General features: G+C 38.2%; 2 protein-coding genes across 3 annotated transcripts; one reads left to right on the forward strand and one right to left on the reverse strand.

The window, feature by feature from the left end:
* Window positions 1–133: 133 nt before the first annotated feature.
* On the reverse strand, window positions 134–14263 carry LOC127801997 (E3 ubiquitin-protein ligase RFI2-like). The gene is made up of 6 exons (XM_052337597.1): window positions 14092–14263; window positions 9353–9522; window positions 5783–5841; window positions 1519–1544; window positions 1009–1414; window positions 134–856 (listed from the first exon to the last, which is right to left on the reverse strand). The coding sequence occupies exons 1-6, from the start codon at window positions 14261–14263 to the stop codon at window positions 412–414; spliced, it is 1278 nt and encodes a 425-aa protein (XP_052193557.1). The 3' UTR covers window positions 134–411.
* A 159-nt stretch (window positions 14264–14422) lies between these two features.
* LOC127802000 (uncharacterized) lies at window positions 14423–20541 on the forward strand. 2 transcript variants are annotated; one of them, XM_052337604.1, is made up of 4 exons: window positions 14535–14683; window positions 14774–14922; window positions 15504–15575; window positions 20161–20541. In XM_052337604.1, exons 1-4 carry the CDS (start codon window positions 14575–14577, stop codon window positions 20236–20238), a joined length of 408 nt encoding a protein of 135 aa, XP_052193564.1. In that variant the 5' UTR covers window positions 14535–14574; the 3' UTR covers window positions 20239–20541. The 2 variants fall into 2 exon arrangements, with proteins under 2 accessions (XP_052193565.1, XP_052193564.1); XM_052337605.1 differs by lacking the exon at window positions 15504–15575 and having other exon boundaries at window positions 14423–14683.

The following is a 20541-nucleotide window of genomic DNA, read 5'->3' on the forward strand; positions in this document are numbered from 1 at the left end:
ACAGAATCAACACAAACAAACCAACCAACGTAACAAACAGAACAATGTAAGATTCCGGAGAAGAAGCCGCCTCCTGCCTGATCCTCGGGAGGGAGGTCAAGTAGTAGTAACCGAAGAAATAAATCCCGCATCATAACCAACATAAACTTTAATTCCACAGCTTATTTTAAATCGTCATTAAGAATGATGACGAACATGATCATCAACTCCACCCATCATCAGGAAGCAGCTTTAAACAGGAAGGGCATCATTGAATAGGAGTCTGTCTAGGAGGGCGGACGCACAGCCTTTTAACATTGTGTGTTTTTTTCTTCCTCAAATTGTACATAATTCTTTGATGTTGGTTTCATTCATTCGCAACGTTGGGCGTTTTCTCTCACCAAACCAGAATAACGAGTCTCTGATCAATTGTCATGGCATCCTTTCAGATCCCTGCCTCAGGCGAATGCTTGACCCACCACCACCAGTAGCCTGAAGAAATGGCCCCCAACCAAGATCTGCCTCGCCTTGGCCCATTGATAACGAGGTCAAATGTTCTCTTTGCCATGATGCATGGAAGCGATTTGGAACCGGATTTTCTGTTTCTTGGAAATTTCGACCAGAAGCAGCTGATGGGAAGAAGTGGAAGCCGCCACTCTGGTCAGACAATGGGGCAACTGGACCAACATGAGCCATACCCCTATGACTGCTAGATCTCCGTGTACCTGAAATGATGGATGGTTGCAAGCGTGGTGCATTGCTGGGTTGCTGAAAGTATGCCTGCAGAGCCTGGACTCGGTCACGGGCCCGAGCAACGCTCCCGGGGTAAGGAGGAACCACTGAAGATACCATTGAGCTCCCAGCTCTAGCAGCAGAACTGCAGTAATGCATAAACCCAGGTTAACGTTGAGCACATGCAGGATTGTAATCAGAAGAATTTGTGGGGGTTGATAGAAACATCCATATCCCCCCCCCCCCCCCCAAGGAAAATACTAAACATGCACACAAATCAACTTCACAAGTGCTTACCTGTGGCCCACTACGAATGGATGCATAAAAGATCCTGGGCTCGGTATATCCAAATTTGGCCTAGCAGCCCTCTGAGTCACAGATACAACTGAAAGCTGATCGGCACCAACAGCACGGCTGGTTGATGTTGACGTGGATGTGGATGTGGAGAAGAGAGAAGAATGATGATCCCAACTAGGATAGTGGACATCCATAGCAGGGAAAGTATATGAATCGGGTATCTCCCTTGGAACTGATGGCCCATTCCAGTAATTATTGAAGCTAGTACCGTCTGAAACACTCCCACCAGAATTTGATGAAGAGGGGTGAATCGGTCCAAAATATGGAATATATGGACAAGGATGACTAGCAGAGGATACAGCTGTTTGCTCAGTAAAGATAGCATGTTGTTCGAGAATATCATGATCTGCATTAAAGCAAAAGCAGTTACTAAACTTTCAAGTGTAGAACACTGGCTTTTCCTGAAACTTAAAATGAGCCCCAGTTCAGCTAGAGAAAGGAAAACCTTACATGCATTTGATGAAAATTCCCCCTCGCTGCAAACATGAGAAACATGAACATGAGAGAATTGATTCAACTTGAAGAAAGAAAGAAAAAAAATAAGCAATTAAAATTAAAAAACAGCAACAAACATCAATAAAATAAAGCAGAAAGACTGCATAATGCACCAATGGACAAGTTATATAAACACAAGAAGAAACTAGCAATCAGAGCAAAAGATAAATTAGTATGAGATTTCCTATATTTAGGCCTTACTACAGGTTGATCCAGCTAGATAAAATAAACTTTCCTCTTGAACTAGTTTTGGGTTGGTGAAATGTGTGGACTATTTTATCTTTGTCTGAGATCGAGAGAGGCTGGCAGGGGAGTTGAAGTTTAGGTCTTTGAAGAAACAGAGAGCAATTTGTGAACTCAAAGTTGGAATGGCTAGTTTTGTAAGAGGAGCATTTATGTTTTTGAGGAACCACAAAAGGGGGAGAGAAAGAGAGAACCCAAAGCCTTGACAGAGAAAATAGAGGGGAAATCTTCACACCTTCTCCCTCATTCCATTGTTGAATCAAGCACTATAGAATTTAATATACTGCAAAAGAATTGTGGAATTTTGAAACCTAAGCAATTCTGGGCTTCTGATGAAAAATATCATGTCACAAGTCAACTGGGCTTTTGATGAAAAATACTTTCTAAAAAGTACTCAACATGTTTGCCATGTCAAACTGCAGAAATGAGTAAACACTTTCCACAAGCATTTACTTTGAACTAAAGGGGGTCTAGGGAGAAAAGATTCATATGCCCCGAAGACCTCAAAACATAGCACAAAACATCAAAGAACTATATGGAAAATATGAGTTCTCGGTGCTTAAAAACTATCACCCTGCACCTCATATTTCTAAAAAAAAGGCATCCCCATTGCATGAGGTTTCCCACTTTATGAGGGCCAGGGGAGGGTTGCTTTTATACACAGCCTTACTTTTTCTTCACAAAGAAGCTGTTTCCACAACTTGATCCCATGACCTCCCACCTTCCAGTCATAAAGGAACAACCTACCGTTGCTACCGACACCCACTCTCAAAAGCATCTCATATCTACAGTTACACATTTTTTGCAGGTTAGAAACAAGGGTCCAATAAAGGAACTATCAAATAACTCAGCAGCACATGATATTATGGCACTTTAACTTATCACCAAGCATATTGTATTTCCTAGTCACCTATTGTCAGCAAGCCAGAAAAATAGACTGGTGTTAAATGTCAACTTGATGAAAACATGGCAAACAGATGGGACATTCAGTATCTTAACCCTTTCTTGACATCAGGGGATGTCAAAAATAAATGACTGCCAAATTTGATTGACCAATGAGAAAAGTCTTAACCCTCTGTTTGTCCATCCTAAAGCCCCAGTTTTACGTCATGAGACCTCAATAGTAAAATAGGATGCCTTTGGATATGCTGCAATAGAGTCGTTCTACAGGGCTAGATAGCCCTACTGAGCGCCTAGCGCCTCACTGAATGGGGGCAAAATGACGAATTTGCCCCCGCCCACTTTGCAAAGCAGGGCCACTGCCCCTGCCTCTCTCCTCCTCCCTCCCATGGCCGCCGCTGCCCTCGCCTTGCCTCGGCTCCGTCGCCTCTCTGCCATCGCCGACAGTCATCGACTGTCGGCGATGGCAGAGAGGCGACGGAGCCGAGGTGAGGCGAGGGTAGCGGCCATGGGAGGGGAGATGAGAGAGTAAGGGGGGCAATCCATGGAAGAGGAAAGGAGAGCAGGGCGTGGGGGCAAATTCGTCTTTTTGCCCCCTTTCGGTAACCCGATCGGTAAGCCTGTCGGGCTCTCTAGACTTTTCTGCTACAATATGCAAGACCACAGAAAATAGTAGTAGACCAAGGTGGCCTCATTTTTCTCTATCACAAAGCCACAATCTCTTTTTTCTTTCTTTTTGTTTTCCTTTTTCTATGTTGAGCTGTCATTAGATGCAAAGGACACCATCAATAATGTAAGACAAGATTCCACATCTACATCGTAGGGTAAGAACCAGTTTCCTGAAGAATCAAAAAGGCATAAAAGGCAACCAAAGTTTGATTAAAGTTGTAATACTCCGAGAGCTCAAGGTCAGGTCCGAAAAGGGACTCTAGAGAAGCTAATATATATATCGAGAATAGTAAGAAATGAAACAATACCAGCTGGATATCTTTTGAGCTAAATATGGATAAAAACTCCTGGATTAAGCGTGCTTGAACTAGGGTAGCTCAAAGATGGGTGACCCCTGGGAAATTCACGTAGCCCCATTAGGGTAGTTGATCCAGTCATTTCTATCGCTCGATGTGAGATGTTATAGGTGGTATTCGAGTTGACCCTTGGAGAAGGCGATCCGATGAGGGCGAAGAGTGGCGGCGGCGCACAAAAGCCTGAACAAGGAGCGGCTCTTGGCAGACTTTTAGGATGGCAGCCCCCAAAAGGGAGAAGATCTGAGACCAGTTGTAAGGTCACATGACGAGAATATCATGTGCCCAATGGGGGGAGAATGTAATACCTTGAGAGCCTAAGATCAGGTCTAAGAAGAGATTTAGAGAAGCTAGTATATATATCGAGGATAGTAAGGAAGGAAATAACACCAATTAATACCTTTTGGACTGAATGTCAATGTTCTAAAAGACGTTGGGTGCTAGTCGAGCGTCAGGCTGGGGCCTAGTGCCTAGGCGGAGCCTAGAAAAATTTTATGTTTTTTTAATTGGAGAAACTTGCAATAGAAACCTATATATATATAACCAATAACCTCACTTAATATTCAAAATAACAATAACATATCATGCCATAACTGCAAAATAACTACAAAATAATCAAATTAAAACAATAAAATAGCAAAATAACTTTTGTTTTATAATATAATGAAAACAGAAATTATTTTCTGCAAATAACTAATAACCTCATATAATTTTTTGTTTTCACCATATTAATTATCTCCATTCACCACCCACCACCATCTCATGAAACTTCTCCATGTGAAGATGGTGTTCAAACTTCATTTCATCATTACTCCGCCAGGGGATATTATCCACTGCCGGTCCCAAGCCCGGATAAAGGAGCAGGGTTGCATTAGGTAGCCGACAGCCAGCGTAAAACCTAGTCGGATCCAAATATGAATTCTAGACAAACTATCTGTTGGGATGTAACCCACATAGAAGTCTAGAATTCATGTAGCCAACCCCACATAGTGGGATAACGGCTGGATATGTTGTTGTTGTTGTTGTTGTTGTGTTATAATTTTTTGTTTTCAATCTTCTTCATCATGTAAAAACACATATATTATATATAATTAATAATAATTAAAACTAAATACATATCTAATATATAAATAGAACAAAAAAATAAAATAAAAAAAATAAAAAACAGAAACAATGTAACGGAGAGAAAGAGAAACCAATAACCAGAGACTCAGAGAGAGAGAGAGAGAGAGAGGTTATGAAGGAGGTGGAGCTCGCTAGCAGCAGAGATGGAGCTTGACGGCGAGGATGCGGCGGCGGCGACTATGTTCAGGCAGCGAGGAGGATGCGAATGGCATAGAGGCAGTGTTGATGAAGCTTGATGGCGATGATGGAGCTGGAGGCAGCGATGGCGGTAGTGAGTACCGGCGAGCCGATGGGGTTGAGGCGACAGCATTGAGGCAACGACGGCCTTGGGGTGAGAGGCTGAGAGACGAGATTAAGAAATAAAATACCCTAAAATCGACTGATATATAAAGCAAAAACTTGGGCGACCCAGGCGGTGTGGGCCGCTTAGGCGTTGTCGCAGTTGATTAATTAGGTCAGCGCCTAGGAGGCTGGACTAAGGCATATTTGGTGCGGCCAGTGGCCGCTTAGAGCGATTTTTAGAACACTGCTGAATGTAGATAAAGAACTCTCAGGTTAAGCGTGCTTGAACTAGAGTTGCTCAAAGATGGGTGACCCCTGCCAAGTTCGTGTAGGCCCATCAGGGTAAGTTGATCCAGTCCTTCCTATCGTTTGATGCAGGATGTTACAAAAGTCGACTATAATCTACTCCAAAAAATATTCGAAATGAATAAAAATACCATATCAAATAAAAATTAGAAGGTACATGGGTGTGGAGTACTAATTCATAGATGAAAAGCATCCAAATGAGAAAATAAAAAATTCAATAAATATGCAAAGGCATTCAAATAGAAAACATTTCATATACAAAAAAGTGACAAAATTTTGGTATCATATTTGCAGGGAAGGAACCTCGTATGCAAAGTATAATGTGGAAAACTCATGCTTACGCAAAAGCTGAAGGAAGCTGCATTAATCCAGTGAATGGACACCAGTGAACTCCAAAAGCCTGCAAAACCATTTAGGGACCAAAAAAAAAACTTACATGGTCAACAGATATCCAGTCAAACTTTACTTGCACATATTTGTATGGAAAATGACAGAACCCCAGGGATGGGGAGTAAATTAATGTTAGCAACAGTATATAGTTTCTCACACACATATTTTCAGATTTGCACAACAGTGTTGCAGAAATCAGGATAAAAGAAAAGAAATAGCAAAGACCACACATAAAATTCAATTGGATAGTGTTGATTAACAGATGGCAGATTCAGAAAGCATGGAGTCACCAGATGTTAACGTCCTATTAATTATCCAAGTGTACATGGATTTAAGAAATAAATCCTAATTAGAACTGCCTGTAGTTTCATAGCAAGGTTTATATTAGATCTCACACATTTAGTAAAAATTCCAAATCAGGGCAACAGATTATTTTTTATGCACATAAAATAGCACATGGAAGTAAGACTCAAGTTAGGATATATTCTGTCACTGATGATAATAATAATAATAATAATAATAATAATAATAATAATAATAATAAGAATAATAATAATAAGAATAATAATAATAATAATAATAATAATAATAACACGTTATCTGTGATTAAAAAAACATATAAGAAATAATTAGTCTCGGCTAATGCGAAAAGAGGTCAACAATGGATGCCATTTATCAAGTAAGGAGAGTAATGGAGAAGTATAAATAAAACCAAAAATGGTGGTTGGGGCCTTTGGCTGTATGGAGATTTAGGTTTTGGTGGCTGGAGACAGAGAAAATGGTCATGGTCTGTTGAAGAAGAGAAGGTAAGGGGCAGGGTTGTGACTGTTACAGTGTTCAATGAGGTCAATTTGTGAGCTGCTGATTGAAGAGGGAAACTTAGTTGGTTTTCTGGTGTGTTTCCCTGCCATAGTAATAAAGCGTCAACTTTTATCTGGACAGGAGATGTTGAGTTATAAATGTGTTTTGATCACGATATTACTGATCACATGGCACATTGTAGTTAAATGTTGTTTTATAGTGTGGTAAGTTTTCATTGGTTATTGAAGACAAAGGGTACAAACATCATTTTACTGACATTGTTAACTCAGTTAGCCAACATATTTTGACAGGGGTACGGAGTGTAACTTTTCAATATCGCAGGTATTTTCTGAATTTAACCCAACTACTAAGCTGTGTAATTTACCCTTCTTTTAGCTTAATGAAGACATTGTTGCTTGCTTAGAGAGAGAGAGAGAGAGAGAGAGAGAGAGGGGCATGCACAGGGGAAGTAGCTGATGGTGATGTTTAGAGAGAGATTTGAGTGATAAGAAGCAGAAAATGGTGAGGGTAGTTAGAAAGAGGGAGGGAGGGATGAGAGAGGCATGCGTTGCTGGTTGACATAGAGAGACCAGAGCAGAGCAAAAAAATTTATCTTTTTGTCATTGTGAGATTTGAATAGTGCAGCTCTGTGCATATGAAGTATTTTGGAAACAAGTTAGTAAACATTTTGGATCATCAACATTCACACGGATAACATTAACTCTGCCAAAGGAAACATATCATTCTTCATATCTTTCTTCATATATGAAGGTTCACTTCCAACTCCATGGCAAACACAGATAAACATATGAAAATAAAAAAGTTCAAAAAAAAAAAAAAATGCACTCTCAAGCAACAAGTCTTTAGTCTGACGAGATGAATAATATCAAAGCAAAGAACACTCCTAGGTTTTTAAGAAAACAAAAAGAAGAGGGGAACAAAAAGATACACAATCTATCAACTACATCTGATATAAGCTAGAGTCAAAGAGCTTTCAATTATAGAATAGCACTGCTTAAGGAGGGTAACATCTGACCTATTGATCTCTGAATATATGCTGCTAATGATCAAAGAGAGCGAAGATTGAAGGTGATATTCCTCATCCTCATCAGACAAGTTTATAGCTGTCCGAGGGTAAACCAGATTTAAAATCTTCTCCAACCCTCAGAATTGCATAGTTTTTCAGCATTCTTGAGATCCATGAAATCCTAAAAAAAATCGATACTGCAGCTAAAATAACCAAATGGAGAACCCCCAGTGTTCTTGAATTCATTAAAATCAACCCATTTAGAGTCCAGCTTGTTCCCCACAATTTTAAGCCTTTAAATGAACAAGACAAATAAAATACCATCTGTAGTTTTCACTGCCCTAGAAATAAAGAAGCAGGGCTCCTTTTTCAAACAAATGCAAAGGACAAGTCTGCTGTAAGACACCAAGTAAAAGTATGGGTACCAAAAAAGAAAGATTTTGTCTTAACTTTGCTAAAAGGAAGAATGCAGTAGGGTCCATATTGTGAAGAACAGTGAAATTACAAACAAATAAGTGACAAAAGAGATGGTTACCACCCAGCTCTGACTAATGAACAAAATTCAAGCAAGTTATGTTGGCAAAAGGAAAAGAACTTCTGGAATGATACAAACATTCGCATATGGTATTAAAAGAAACTAAAGGCACTTGTATAAGGTTGACTTGTAAGAGTATTAGAAAGAGAGTAGCATAACCACTCAAGGTGGTAGCTCAATGGGAGTCACCCCTCATGTTGAGATTTGAGGTCTCAAGTTTTAGTAATTTGGCCCTCGGTACCTTGGGTGGTCGTCCACCACATGGTCCATGGATTTAAGAGTTAGAAAGCTGATGATACTGCCTCGGACTACTCCTAACATGAATTTTCTCAGATGTCCTAGATGGCCAATGTGTTGAGTCCCACCAGTTTAGAAAGTAGTATGCTGTGTCCCTAGTCAACTAGGTATCCCCTTTTTCTTAGCAGGGAAAAAAAGAGAGCATAGCATCCGCGCATGATTTTAAAAGAAATTGAAGGCCATTGTACCATTGTCAGAATACTCAAAACCAAATAGCTCTTTCTACCGAACAAGCCTTGATCATGATAACTGATAACAAAATGAAGATGTAACGTGGGTCATCTAAGGGATGTTTGTTATTTAATTGTTTATTCTTTTCCCTTAAAGCACATGAATCTCTCAGAATAGAGTGTATTATGAAACATTGTCAGAATAATATATGGGCACTGGGCAATGTAACTTGCTACGCATTAAAAAGTGCTAGTAGAGATCAAGAATATGAGACATAAAATGGCAAAACACTTCCACTTACACAACTTGCTTAACTGGGATGAAGGAAACCAAAAGAAATATTCCACAGATAAGAGTAGAGGAAACAAGCAATTCAAGAATATAGCAGCTTAACAAGTACATTCCATAATAAATTCCAATGATGATATATATCATGCAGATGGGAGCCTAACCCTAAAGTCAACAATACTTTGCCAAATCATTTTTCAGTAGAAATTTCTCTCCATTTTCAGAGGAATCCAACTAATACCAGTCAACTTTCACCTTTCAGACGAGAGACAATGAGAGTACAAATTCACACAAAGACAAATAATAATGAATAAGCATTTTAAAGATGCCAACAACAAAAGTGAGTAAGCATTCAAAATCCACATAAACAAAAGAAAAAAGTCAACAAGATGATGTCTTTACCATCTCAGAATAGCTTATATCATACAGATCCTCCTCATGGGTCCAATCATCCATGCTAAATTCAGAAAAGGGTCGGGACCCACTCGCATAAAGCCATTGACCTTTTTCAATCTTCCTACAGTTGGGGCATTGCATTGCTCCTTTTATATTGAATGCGGAACCAATGCAATCTGAAAATAGTCACAAGGGCATGACAAACACAACAAAGATCAGCACAGATCTCAATACATCTAAGTAGAAATTATTCATTGCAAAACAGGAAATTAAATGCGAAACGCTGAACATATGTAAAAGAAATCAGCTTCTCAAAATTTTGCAGAGCATTAGGAAACATACAAAACCCCAGAATCTTGGAATGTCCCCAGAATAATTTCAGACAAGATATTTGTTGAATGACTACCAGTAATTGAGTCCAATGCACATATCTTATGCAATAGCTACAACAGGACCTTTCATTCACCATCACTGAACATGGATTGGAAAGCTTTGATTTAAACTGCCTGTGGTAGCTACAAATTATCAATTTAAAACCATTTGGCATTGTCATTTTAAGTACCTCAAATAGGTTTTTAAGTTAAACTGCCAGGTTTGTTGCAGTTTTAAGAACTATTTTTTGTTTTCAATCTAACAAACTCAGAGAACATGTGTAATGACCCGGCATTTTGGAAAAAGAATAAATGGAAGGAAATAAGTTGATTAACTCTATGTTGATTAAATTGTGGCTTACTCGTTATTTGTGGGTGAAGTGGAAGGTCACATGTGATGTTTGATGGTCAAAGCAGCTAAATTTGAAGTTGAGTAATCAAAGTCAAAGGAGGAAATGACTTCTGGCAGTCGACAGATAGGGCAAGGCTATCGACCGTTTAGTGCAATGGACACTGGCGATTAACAGATGTTGTTGACCGTTTGAGGCGGTTTGAGGATGTTTGAGAGGAATTGGCTTTTGTCGGTTGCCCGTTCCATGTAGTTTGTCGACCGATGGTGTTGAGTTTGTCGATAGATGCCTTCGAGCTATCGACCAATTTCTGCTGAGGCACGATTTTCCAAGCCATCCAATGGATAAATTTAAGAGGGATGGAGGGAGAAGCTTGTGGAAACTGGTAGAAGGAGAGTGCCTCGTGAGGCGGTGATTTCTTCTTCTCTTTTCCTTTTCTTCTTCTCTCTTTCTCATTGGTCATTGGTGCTTCAAGAAGGAATTTTAGAGAGTGGTGGTTGATCTTCCATCATCTTCTTCCTTCCCTTGGGTGGCTTCTTCTAGTTTGGTGAAGATTGGATCCTTGTAGGAGCTTTTCTCAAGCTCAAATTAAAGGAAGAGCTAGTAAAGGTAAGTTCCTCTTGTTCTTTCTTTTCATATGCAAGTTCTAATCTCTCCTTTAGCTCTCTAACTCTTGAAGCAAAGTATCTTTGTGTTTTATTAGCCAAAACTCTCTATTTTTGGAAGAAGAGTTCTTGAAAAATGTCTATGTAGAAAGCTTTGTAATTCTTCCTTGTTTCTTGATGATTCTTGTCGAAGCCTCTTGGATCTTTAAATAGGGTTTGTTCCACCCTATAATTCTTTGGGAATGATGTATTTCTTACTAGGGTGTAGAATATGGAAGGGATTTGGTGTGGCTTGCATGTGGTGGCGTTGAAAATGCTTTGTTTCGAGTTGCAAAATGTTCTGTCGGTCGACAGATGGCTTGAGGCTGTCAACTGTTCACCCCAAAACACACTGCTAGTCGACAGATGCCCTGGAAGCTGTCGATCGTTCTGTCGAAAATTTTTAAGGGCTGTCAACCAATGTTGCTATTTTTCCGCTATGAAAAACAAGTTGTTTCTTGGGTGTTTTCCTTTTTGATTTCACTTCTGGGTAAATGTTTTGGGGGATAAATGTGCATGCGTAAACATGATAAAGGGATAAAGGGGCCGATGTTGGGCCATATGGAAGCTTGTGTATGGAAAGCATTTCATGAGCATGTTTTATATATATAATGTGATATGATCGTTATATTGTGTATGATATTTGTGTGCCAAGGCTTTGGGTTGAGCTAATAGGCCTCAAGGTTCGTATGTTATATATGAGCATAGTCCTTGAGTTGAGCTAATGGGCCCCAAGAACCGTACTCTATCTATGGGCTATGCCTTGGATTGAGCTAAAGGGCCCCAAGAGTCGCTTGATATGTACATATGTATGTGAGTTTATGTGGTTTCAAAGATTTGCAGATCTCATTCATAGAGCATGTGAGGATGGTGCATGGCATGGGTGTATGTGATGATAATAATGGTGTTGTGTTGCATTGCTCCTCGTTGATGAGTCTATCTATTATTGATTCGTGTTGCAGTAGATCTCGATTCATTGTTGACTCATGCCATCGTGTTTTACATCAGTTGTGGACTCATGCTATTGTGTATAGATCTTTTGATGGTTCCTGTTGCTTTATGTCACTGATGGTTTGGTATTTCATGAGTCTACCTAATGCTGCGATCTATATTCTCATGATATGTTCTTTTATATTATACTTGTTAGGCCTTGTGGCTCATTCTTGTTTAACATCATTCTAGGTAAAGGCAAAGCTAAGGTGGAGGGTGATTCTAGTGGGGCATGATCATTTTGGGTTAGATGTGTACAGAGCTCTCCTGACTAAAAGGTCTTGGGGATGGTTTGGATGTAAAGGAAGGTAGTATATGTTTGTTGTAATTCTATTGAGAGGTTTGGGCGGTTGAGCCCTAATATATGTGTTAAATGAATGATGTTGTAAGTGAAGGCTTATGGCTTTCGCTGTTATATGAGGAGACCTAGTGAGATGTAAAGAATGATATTTATTTTGTCAGAATGGAAAAATGGTGGTAGTTTTCATTATTTTGCATAATGGAGCAAATGTTCTTAATTGAATTTTATGTTATGTCCATTCTTTTTAACGCTCCCTCTCGGTTTCCTTGGTTGTGGGGACTCCGGGAGCAGAGTCGTTACAACATGTTTATTGAACTAGTTTTAAAAATTATTTCTAGGAATTGAACTCAAAACATCCCAATTTTAGCAAAGATCACTACAACAACAACATCAAACCTTAATCCCACTAAGTATGGTCGGTTGGTTCTAAAAATCACTAAAAAAAGGGCATCCTTAGTGGACCAAGGTTCGCCACTTTGTCGGGGGAGTGTTGTTTTTCTATGTAGCCTTGTCCTTGTTTTGCAAAGAGGTTGTTTGTACAATTCGAACCCATGGCCTTCCAATCACAAAAAAGTAACCTTATTGTTCTAGATCCAAAAAACATTAACATGTAAAAATAAATGATAACAAATTTACTTTCAATTTTTTGTATTTTTAATTCTTAAACCAGGGTACAGTTAAGAAGAATTAAAAAATTTGTGAAGACAATCTTTATGATGCTGGTCCAAGAGAAGGTTCACAAGTCACACCAATAGCAGGAAGCACTCAAACATATGTTGAGCTTCATAACAATCATCTGTTCAATGTCTCTGCCAAAGATTAAGTGGCTCATATCTTTAAACTATGTAACAGGCTTAGTGAGAGTACCATCAAATTGACACAATGCAATATACTCTAATGCCAAGTGAAGCTAAGACTTAAACTTCTCAACATAGTAATACTACCCATACTAACCATCCCAAGCTGATGGCCTAAAAAATAAATAATGACACTAAAAGCCAGTCTGAACCCCAACCAAAATTCTATCATAAATATAAAAAACTTCTGTAGGCATGTTGGCTTTACTCTTACAAAAAAGAACTTGCCAAGGCACATCAAAGATGTTAAGAGAGAGACTGGGAAATTTAAGGGGACTGGAGCCAAGGAGGGTTTTCCACAAAGCCACTATTTTGCTCCTTAAGTATTTTGCTGCAAGGGACTCCTAATCTACATCAACATAGCAACAGGCAGAAACCACCCCGGTAATAGGAGCAACCAGTTATCCATAGTCCAGTATACTATCAGATTTCCTAACACATAAACATGAACTTGCGTATATTCTGGGAAAGGACTTCAGCCAAAGTACAGAAGAAGGAAGGAGGAGCTAAATAGGATGCCATGTTTAAAATTACTATCATGGCATTACTCCTGCTTCAAAGATGATCCACCTTTAAGTCCCCTCCCAAGAACCATTATTGATTAATTCCAGATCTAGAAAAAAATCTAATAAACTAAATATGGAAGAAAACCTCTAAGAAAGAAGCAGTGAGTTTTGAAAGAGGAGAAATGCGAATGGCATATACCATGTCAACCTCAACAGGAAAAATTAAATGAAAGATATGGAAGAAAACCTCTTTAAAAATTTAGCTCCCCATCTCGGAAGAAAAAATCTTATCCTCGAGCAGACAAATAGAGAACTAAATTGTCGAATAAATTTCTCCACTCAGTTCAAAGAAAATGCCAACCTACTTCAAACCACTTTACCTTCCAGTCCGTCACAAGTCAACTCTCAAGTAGCCTATTTTGCATTAGAAAACAATATGAAGATGCTATTACCCAAAATCACTTCTCTTTCAGACCATCTAGTGTTTCTGATCTTCAACCAAATCTCGTCTAACACAACATGGATCTCCATCAAAAAAAAGTTCATCAAAATTTTCAATAAAGCAAAAATGAAACCAAAAACTACGTGCCACACAAACTCAATTATGTGCATCAGAATATCAGTGATGCGTATGCATCAATCGGTCAATATTTCTAAACTCAGATCTCAACCAAATTCCCCATAAGCTCGCAACTTCAGAATCGAATTGCTTCAATCTTTACTTACCCAGATGAAATTGATGCCCGCATTGAAGCTTCGCCCAGGATCTCTCCCCATTATCCGTCACAGCCTCCAGGCAAATGGAGCACAACTCCAACGAGGCTTTGCCTCCGCCATCGCCGTCGTCGTGAACATCGGAATCTTCCGAACCCATCACGAGAAAACCAAATTCATTCATATAAATATACGCAAACCATCGCTATTATACGAATTAATTGGCAGTGCAGGGCCGGACCTATAGTGAGGCCCAAGAGGCGGTTGCCTCAGGGCCCATAAATTTTTTCAAAGCCCACCCCCAATCAGCTCCTTCTGCAAACCCTTCTCCCCCTCTGGCTCTCTCGCTCTCGCCTCTCGGTCGGTAGCTGGGGAGGTCGCATCTGTGGCTACTGGCTCTGGCTCTCTAACTCTTGCTCTCGCTGCCGCGCACGCATACGTCCAATTTCCCAAGACCCTCACTGGGGACAATCTTGAGCGAAGGAGAGAGCGAAGATGGCGTGGAGGCAAATGATGTCATCCTTCAATCCAAGAACGTTGTCGACTCCTCTGCATTCGTTTGCTGGGCTCGCAACTTTCTCTTCTAAATCAGCTCCTCGTATTGGTAAATATATTCGTAGTGGGCTTCTATGTGTATAGATTTGTATATATTCAGTGACGAAGTAATTAGGGTGTATGGTCGGTCATGTTGCAGTAAAGGTAGGAATACCCGAGTTTCTGAACGGAGTTGGAAAAGGGGTCGAAGCTCATGTCGAGAAACTTGAATCAGAGATTGGTGATTTTCAGAAGTTGCTAGTCACCCGTACCTTGAAGCTTAAGAAACTCGGCATTCCTTGCAAACACGTAATCTCTTGCTATCGTTGCAATTATCCTTACTCGCATTCTGCTGATTTTTTGGGTTTGATTGAAAAAATTATGTTTCGTTTCGTTGCACACCATACTATGGTCAAATTGAATAAACATAGTATGCGTTGGTTCTATTTAAAATTTATGAGCTTGCCCAGGTGTTTTTGTTTTCACAATTTCATTGTTGGCTGAATGGAAAACACCTGAAAACATTGAAAAGAGCATTGTTTTTGAATGATTTTCATATTTTATATAAGAATAATTTATATACCAGTCAGAGAACTACTTTATTTTTCTAAAATGTCTTAGTTGGGACAAGTTTTGTAAAAACAAATTTTAGAACCTTTTCTTCAAACCGGTAGAAAATTTTTAGATGGTAATGAAACAGGCTCTTGAAAGCTAGAATTTATGTAGGCGACCCTATATAGTGGGATAAAGGCTTTGTTGGTAACAAGACAGGCCCCATTCATCTTGTAAGTTTGCATTTCATCACGCTTATTAAAGACATGTATTTTATGGTGTGATGGTGCAATTCTTTTTGCAATTTGAGATTTTTAAGGGGATAAACTTTGGCTTAGGTGTGGGTCTTTGCCATCATTAGAGCTGCTTTTTTCCTCGGTAATTTCATCGTCGGAGCTGTTATCTTGGAGGTATTTGTTACCATTGAAAAGCATCGTAGAGCCTTTACTATGTAGGTTTTCTTCTTTACTTTACTGGGAGAAAGATGGCTATAATTCACTCCCTGCTGAATAGGATCCAAGAGTACAGGAAACTATCATATGCACTTATTTCAACAGAGGTTGAGATTTGAAATGAATGAGTTTGCTACAGTTTTCTACTATTTTTAATGGGTTAAATGTCCATAATGATTTCCTAAAGATTGTAGGTTCTCTATCTGTAAGTCGATATAGAATTTAGATAATCTTTTGTCCAGCCTTGGTATAACTACCCTACCTCTGCATAGGGCTGAAAATGCATGCAACTCTTCGTGAACAACTTGATGGTCAGTTTGATTAGGGCTCTTTCAAGTTTGTTTATTTAACTAAATAAACAAACTTGAACTTTATTTTTAGGGTTGTGTGAAACCTTAAATGAGCCTAACGTTGAGCTTGAGTTTACAGTTCATGACAAAGCTCGTTTACTGTAAGTAAGCCAAGCCAAAGCCTACCAAAATTCTTAACAAACAAGCTTGAGCCCGAGCCTGGCAGAATCCTTAACAAACAAGCCTAAGCTTAGCAAATCTCAGCTTGTTTGCAGCCCTATGGAGCTGCTCTACACTTCCACTCCTTTCCATGTGGATTCTTTCTCCCGCCATCTTTTTCTCGTGGTTTTGTTCCTTCATGTGCTACAAATGAATTTTTGTGAAGTATGTTGTACAGGATATTGAGATGTTAAGAGTTCTCTTACTCTAGAATTAAGAAACAAACTTTTGTTCTTGCATTTAATAATTCATTCTTTTATTCTCGTGACTTGCACTTTTGTATTAATTTCTCCATGAGCCTTATTCTTGTTTCTTGAATATGCACTTGATTTAGTAAAAATCCATCCTTAAATTCTTTTAGGTTAATTACAAGAAACCTTGTGGGATTCCAGGCTTGGTGTGTTGTAGTTGATGTAATTATGGGAAACCCTTCTTATATATCTCCTTGTATCACTTAGGTTGTGTTTGGGAGAGATTTAGTAATGGAACGGAATGGAATGAAATGCTCTTTTGAAGGAGATTTGATGGAAAAGGGTTCCATCCAATCTCCTTCCATTCCATTATTAATTGGCCTCCCAAACACACAAAATCTTCTTCCATCCAATTCCATTATTTTCCACACCCTTAATTCCCTAAACTATGAATGCATATGGTTATACCCCTATGGTACTAGGGGGTAATTGAGATTAATACCGTTCAATGAAAGAGTTAAAATTACTTTTTCCCTTTTGCAATACAAAGGGTTGATTGATAAGGAGCTTTTCATTAATGCTTTAGTTTCACTTAACCTCTTAAACTAAAAATCTTATACTTACAGCTCTTATTCTTGTTTGGAATGCTATAAATATTTTTATTTATAATTCATCCATCCAATGAAGTAAAAAGATGTTAGACATATGACTTGGACATGCCTGAAGAATTAAGCTATTTGACCCATTCACGTGGCCAAATAAATTATTCTCCAACTTGAGTTTGAATTTATTTCTTTAAGCCTCCAAATATGTTAAAAATAATTTGGGGCATTAAATGAGCCTGCCTGGGGCTGGTTGGGTTGGGCCTGGGCTTCCGAGCCTAAATGGGCCAAACTTAACAGAAGCCCATTGGTTTGACCCGTTTTTAACATAGTTTTAAAATTAATTTCAAAAAATTATATTTATTTAATGAATAGGATATAAAAATATTTTAAAAAATACAAATTCCACTTTTAGAATAAAAATTTGGAACTTATAAAACTATATTAAAGTTTATAAATATTTAAAAGTTATAGAAAGTCCAACGATGGGTAAATACTTGCTATATATGATATTATATTATGTTCTTGTACGTTAGTAGAGGATTTATAATCAACTTATCCATCCATACAACAACAATAACATATCCAGTCTTTATCCCACTATGTAGGGTCAGCTACATGAATTCTAGACTTTCATGTATTTTTGTCTTTTGTTATATCTTCATTTAGGCACATACACTTCATATCAAATTTTAATGTCTCTCCCAAAGTCTTCTTGGATCTGTCTCTACCTCTTTTTTTGACTAATTATTCCAGTTCATCAACTCTTCTCACAGGAGCGTCTCTTGGTCTCCTTCTCACATGACCAAACCATCTTAGTCTAGTCTCTCTCATTTTCTCATCGATTGGCACTAGTCCTATTTTATTACGAGTAACCTCATTTCTAATTTTATCTTTTTTTGTATGGCCGCATATCTATCTTTGCATCCTCATCTCCGCTACACTCATCTTTTGCTCATGCTGGTATTTGACTGCCCAACATTCTGAGCTATACAACAAGACTGATCTTATAGTTGTCTTATAGAATTTTCCTTTTATTTTTAATGGGATTTTACCATCACATAACACCCCCCGATGCATTTCTCCATTTTAGCCACCCTGCCTTAATTCTATGCGCGACTTCTTCGTGAATTTCTCCATATTTTTGAATCATTGATCCCAAATATCAAAAATGGTCTTTTTTTTGTAAGATTTAGTTTTTCAATTTTATTATAACATCTTCCACTCTTACATTCTTACTAAATTTACATTCCATATACACCATGGCACCTCTGTTTGAATGTGCTTAGTGAGTTCATCTATTACTAAAGCAAATAAGTATGGACTTAGTGCAGAACCTTGATGTAGTTCTATTGTAATTTTAAACGGTTCAGTATCCCCTTTGCATGTTCTGATCCTTGTCTCTATACCGTGATACATGTCCTTAAGAGCTTGTATATAGGCTATTCGGACTCATTTCTTCTCTAAAACCCCTCATAATACTTCTCTAGGGACCCTATCATAGGCCTTTACTATATCTATAAACATCATATGCAGGTTCTTTTGATGATCCCGATACCTTTTCATTAGCTGCCTCAGTAGGTATATAGCTTCTATTGTTGACCTACCAGGCATGAAACCAAACTAATTTTCCGAGACATCTGTTTTTTTTCTGAGCCTTTGCCTTATTACTCTCTCCTAGAGGTATGGCTCATTAGCTTAATTCCTCTGTAATTTTCACAGTTTTGAACATCTCATTTGTTCTTGTATATAGGAACCAAAGTACTCTTCCTCCACTCATCTGACATCTTTTTTTATTTAAGGATCGGGTAAAATAATTTCGTTAGCCAGGAGATGCCCTCTTCTCCTATGCATTTCTATGCTTCTATTGGTATATTATCCAGTCTCACCGTCTTATGATTTTTCATCTTTTTTAATGCTTGTCTTATTTCATTTGAACTTGTGCGTCGATAAAATGTATAGCTCACGTTTCTTTCGGAGTTACTAAGATGTCCCAACCTAACTCTTGTGTCTCCACCATCATTGAATAATTTTGTGAAATACTCATTCCATCTCTCCTTAATCACTCCCTCATTCACTAATACATTTTGGTTTTCATTTTTTATGCATTTCACTTAGTTTAGATCCCTTGTTTTTCTTTCTCTTGCTTTAGCTAATTTATATATATCCCCTTCTCTATCTTTTGTATCAAGTTGTTTATATAGATTCTCATATGCTTTTGATCTTGCTTCACTAACGGCTCTTTTTGCTGCATTTTTCGCTTCTTTATAATTTTTTAGATTTTCTTCATTGTTGCAGTGATTTACAATCTTATAGCAAGTTTTCTTATTTTTAATTTTCAATTGTACCTCTTCATTCCACCACCAAAACTCCTTAAGGTTTGGTGCTCTATCATTTGTCTCTCCAAGAACTACCTTTATCGTGCTTTTCAAAGCAGTAGCCATTTTCCTTCACATTTAGTTTGCATGTCCTTTTCCATTCCATTCTCTTCTACCCCTTAATTTTTCTTTGAAGATTGGTTGTTTCTTCCTTTTTAAATTCCACCACCTAATTTTTGGATTTTGTTTTATGTGATTTTTTCTCTTCCAATTTTTTACTTGGAGTCAAGTATCAAAAGTCTATGTTGAGTAGTCAAATACTCCCCTAGTATCACCTTACAATCCTTACAACATAATCGATCCTCTTGTCTCATGAGGAAGTAATCTATTTGGGTGCTTGATGCGACATTTTTATATGTGATTAAGTGTTCGTCTCATTTTTTGAATCTAGTATTGGTTATGATAAGCCCATATGCCATAGCAAAATCTAAAATTAACTTACCCTCATTATTAATTTTTCCAAATCCATACTCTCCATGTACCTCTCTATAGCCGTTTTCGTCTCTATCCACGTGACCATTTAAATCACCTCCTATAATCACTTTCTCTCCTCTTGGTATCATTTGTATGAGTTCCTTTAGGTTCTTTCAGAATTTTGTTTTTATCTCCTCACCTAACCTCACTTGTCGAAATATTCAAATAAATTTGTTGACTTATGATATCACATTCTTGTTATACAAAGATACAGTTTGTACCTTCAATTAGAAAACGTCTTACTTAAAATGTTTCTTTACTGTCTTAATGTACCAGACTTGCTATAGGTGCAGTTAAATTCTTTTTGGTTTATTCTCATAGCAGTGTGTTTAGTTTATGGAATTTGTCATAGTCAAAACCCAATGTGAACATCTGACATTGTTGTGCAGAGAAAGCTGATATTGAAATACACTCACAAGTATAGAGTGGGACTATGGAGGCCCCAAGGGGTGCCTGTCAAATCATGAACGCTCAAGAGTGGCTAGTTATTTGAAGTGAAGTCCAACAGCCACACCCACAAAATTGGTGCTAAATTACCTTTAAAGTATGAGAACTTGTCTTGTACTCTGTAATCATTTTTCTTAGCTTTGCAACTCTTCCTAGCAGAGTTCGAATTTGAAGTTAAGCTGGAGTACATGAAGTTAGCTGTTTGATTTGACCAAGTGAATATCCATGGCATGAGTTCTATTTTATTTTTTGTTTTATATTGTCTGAATAGCCACCTGGGGCATTCCGCCTTTAATGTACATGTCATTTTCTTTGTTTTCTTA

The sequence above is a fragment of the Diospyros lotus genome, chromosome 5, assembly GCF_014633365.1.
Source record: "Diospyros lotus cultivar Yz01 chromosome 5, ASM1463336v1, whole genome shotgun sequence".
In the NCBI taxonomy this organism is placed as follows: domain Eukaryota; kingdom Viridiplantae; phylum Streptophyta; class Magnoliopsida; order Ericales; family Ebenaceae; genus Diospyros; species Diospyros lotus.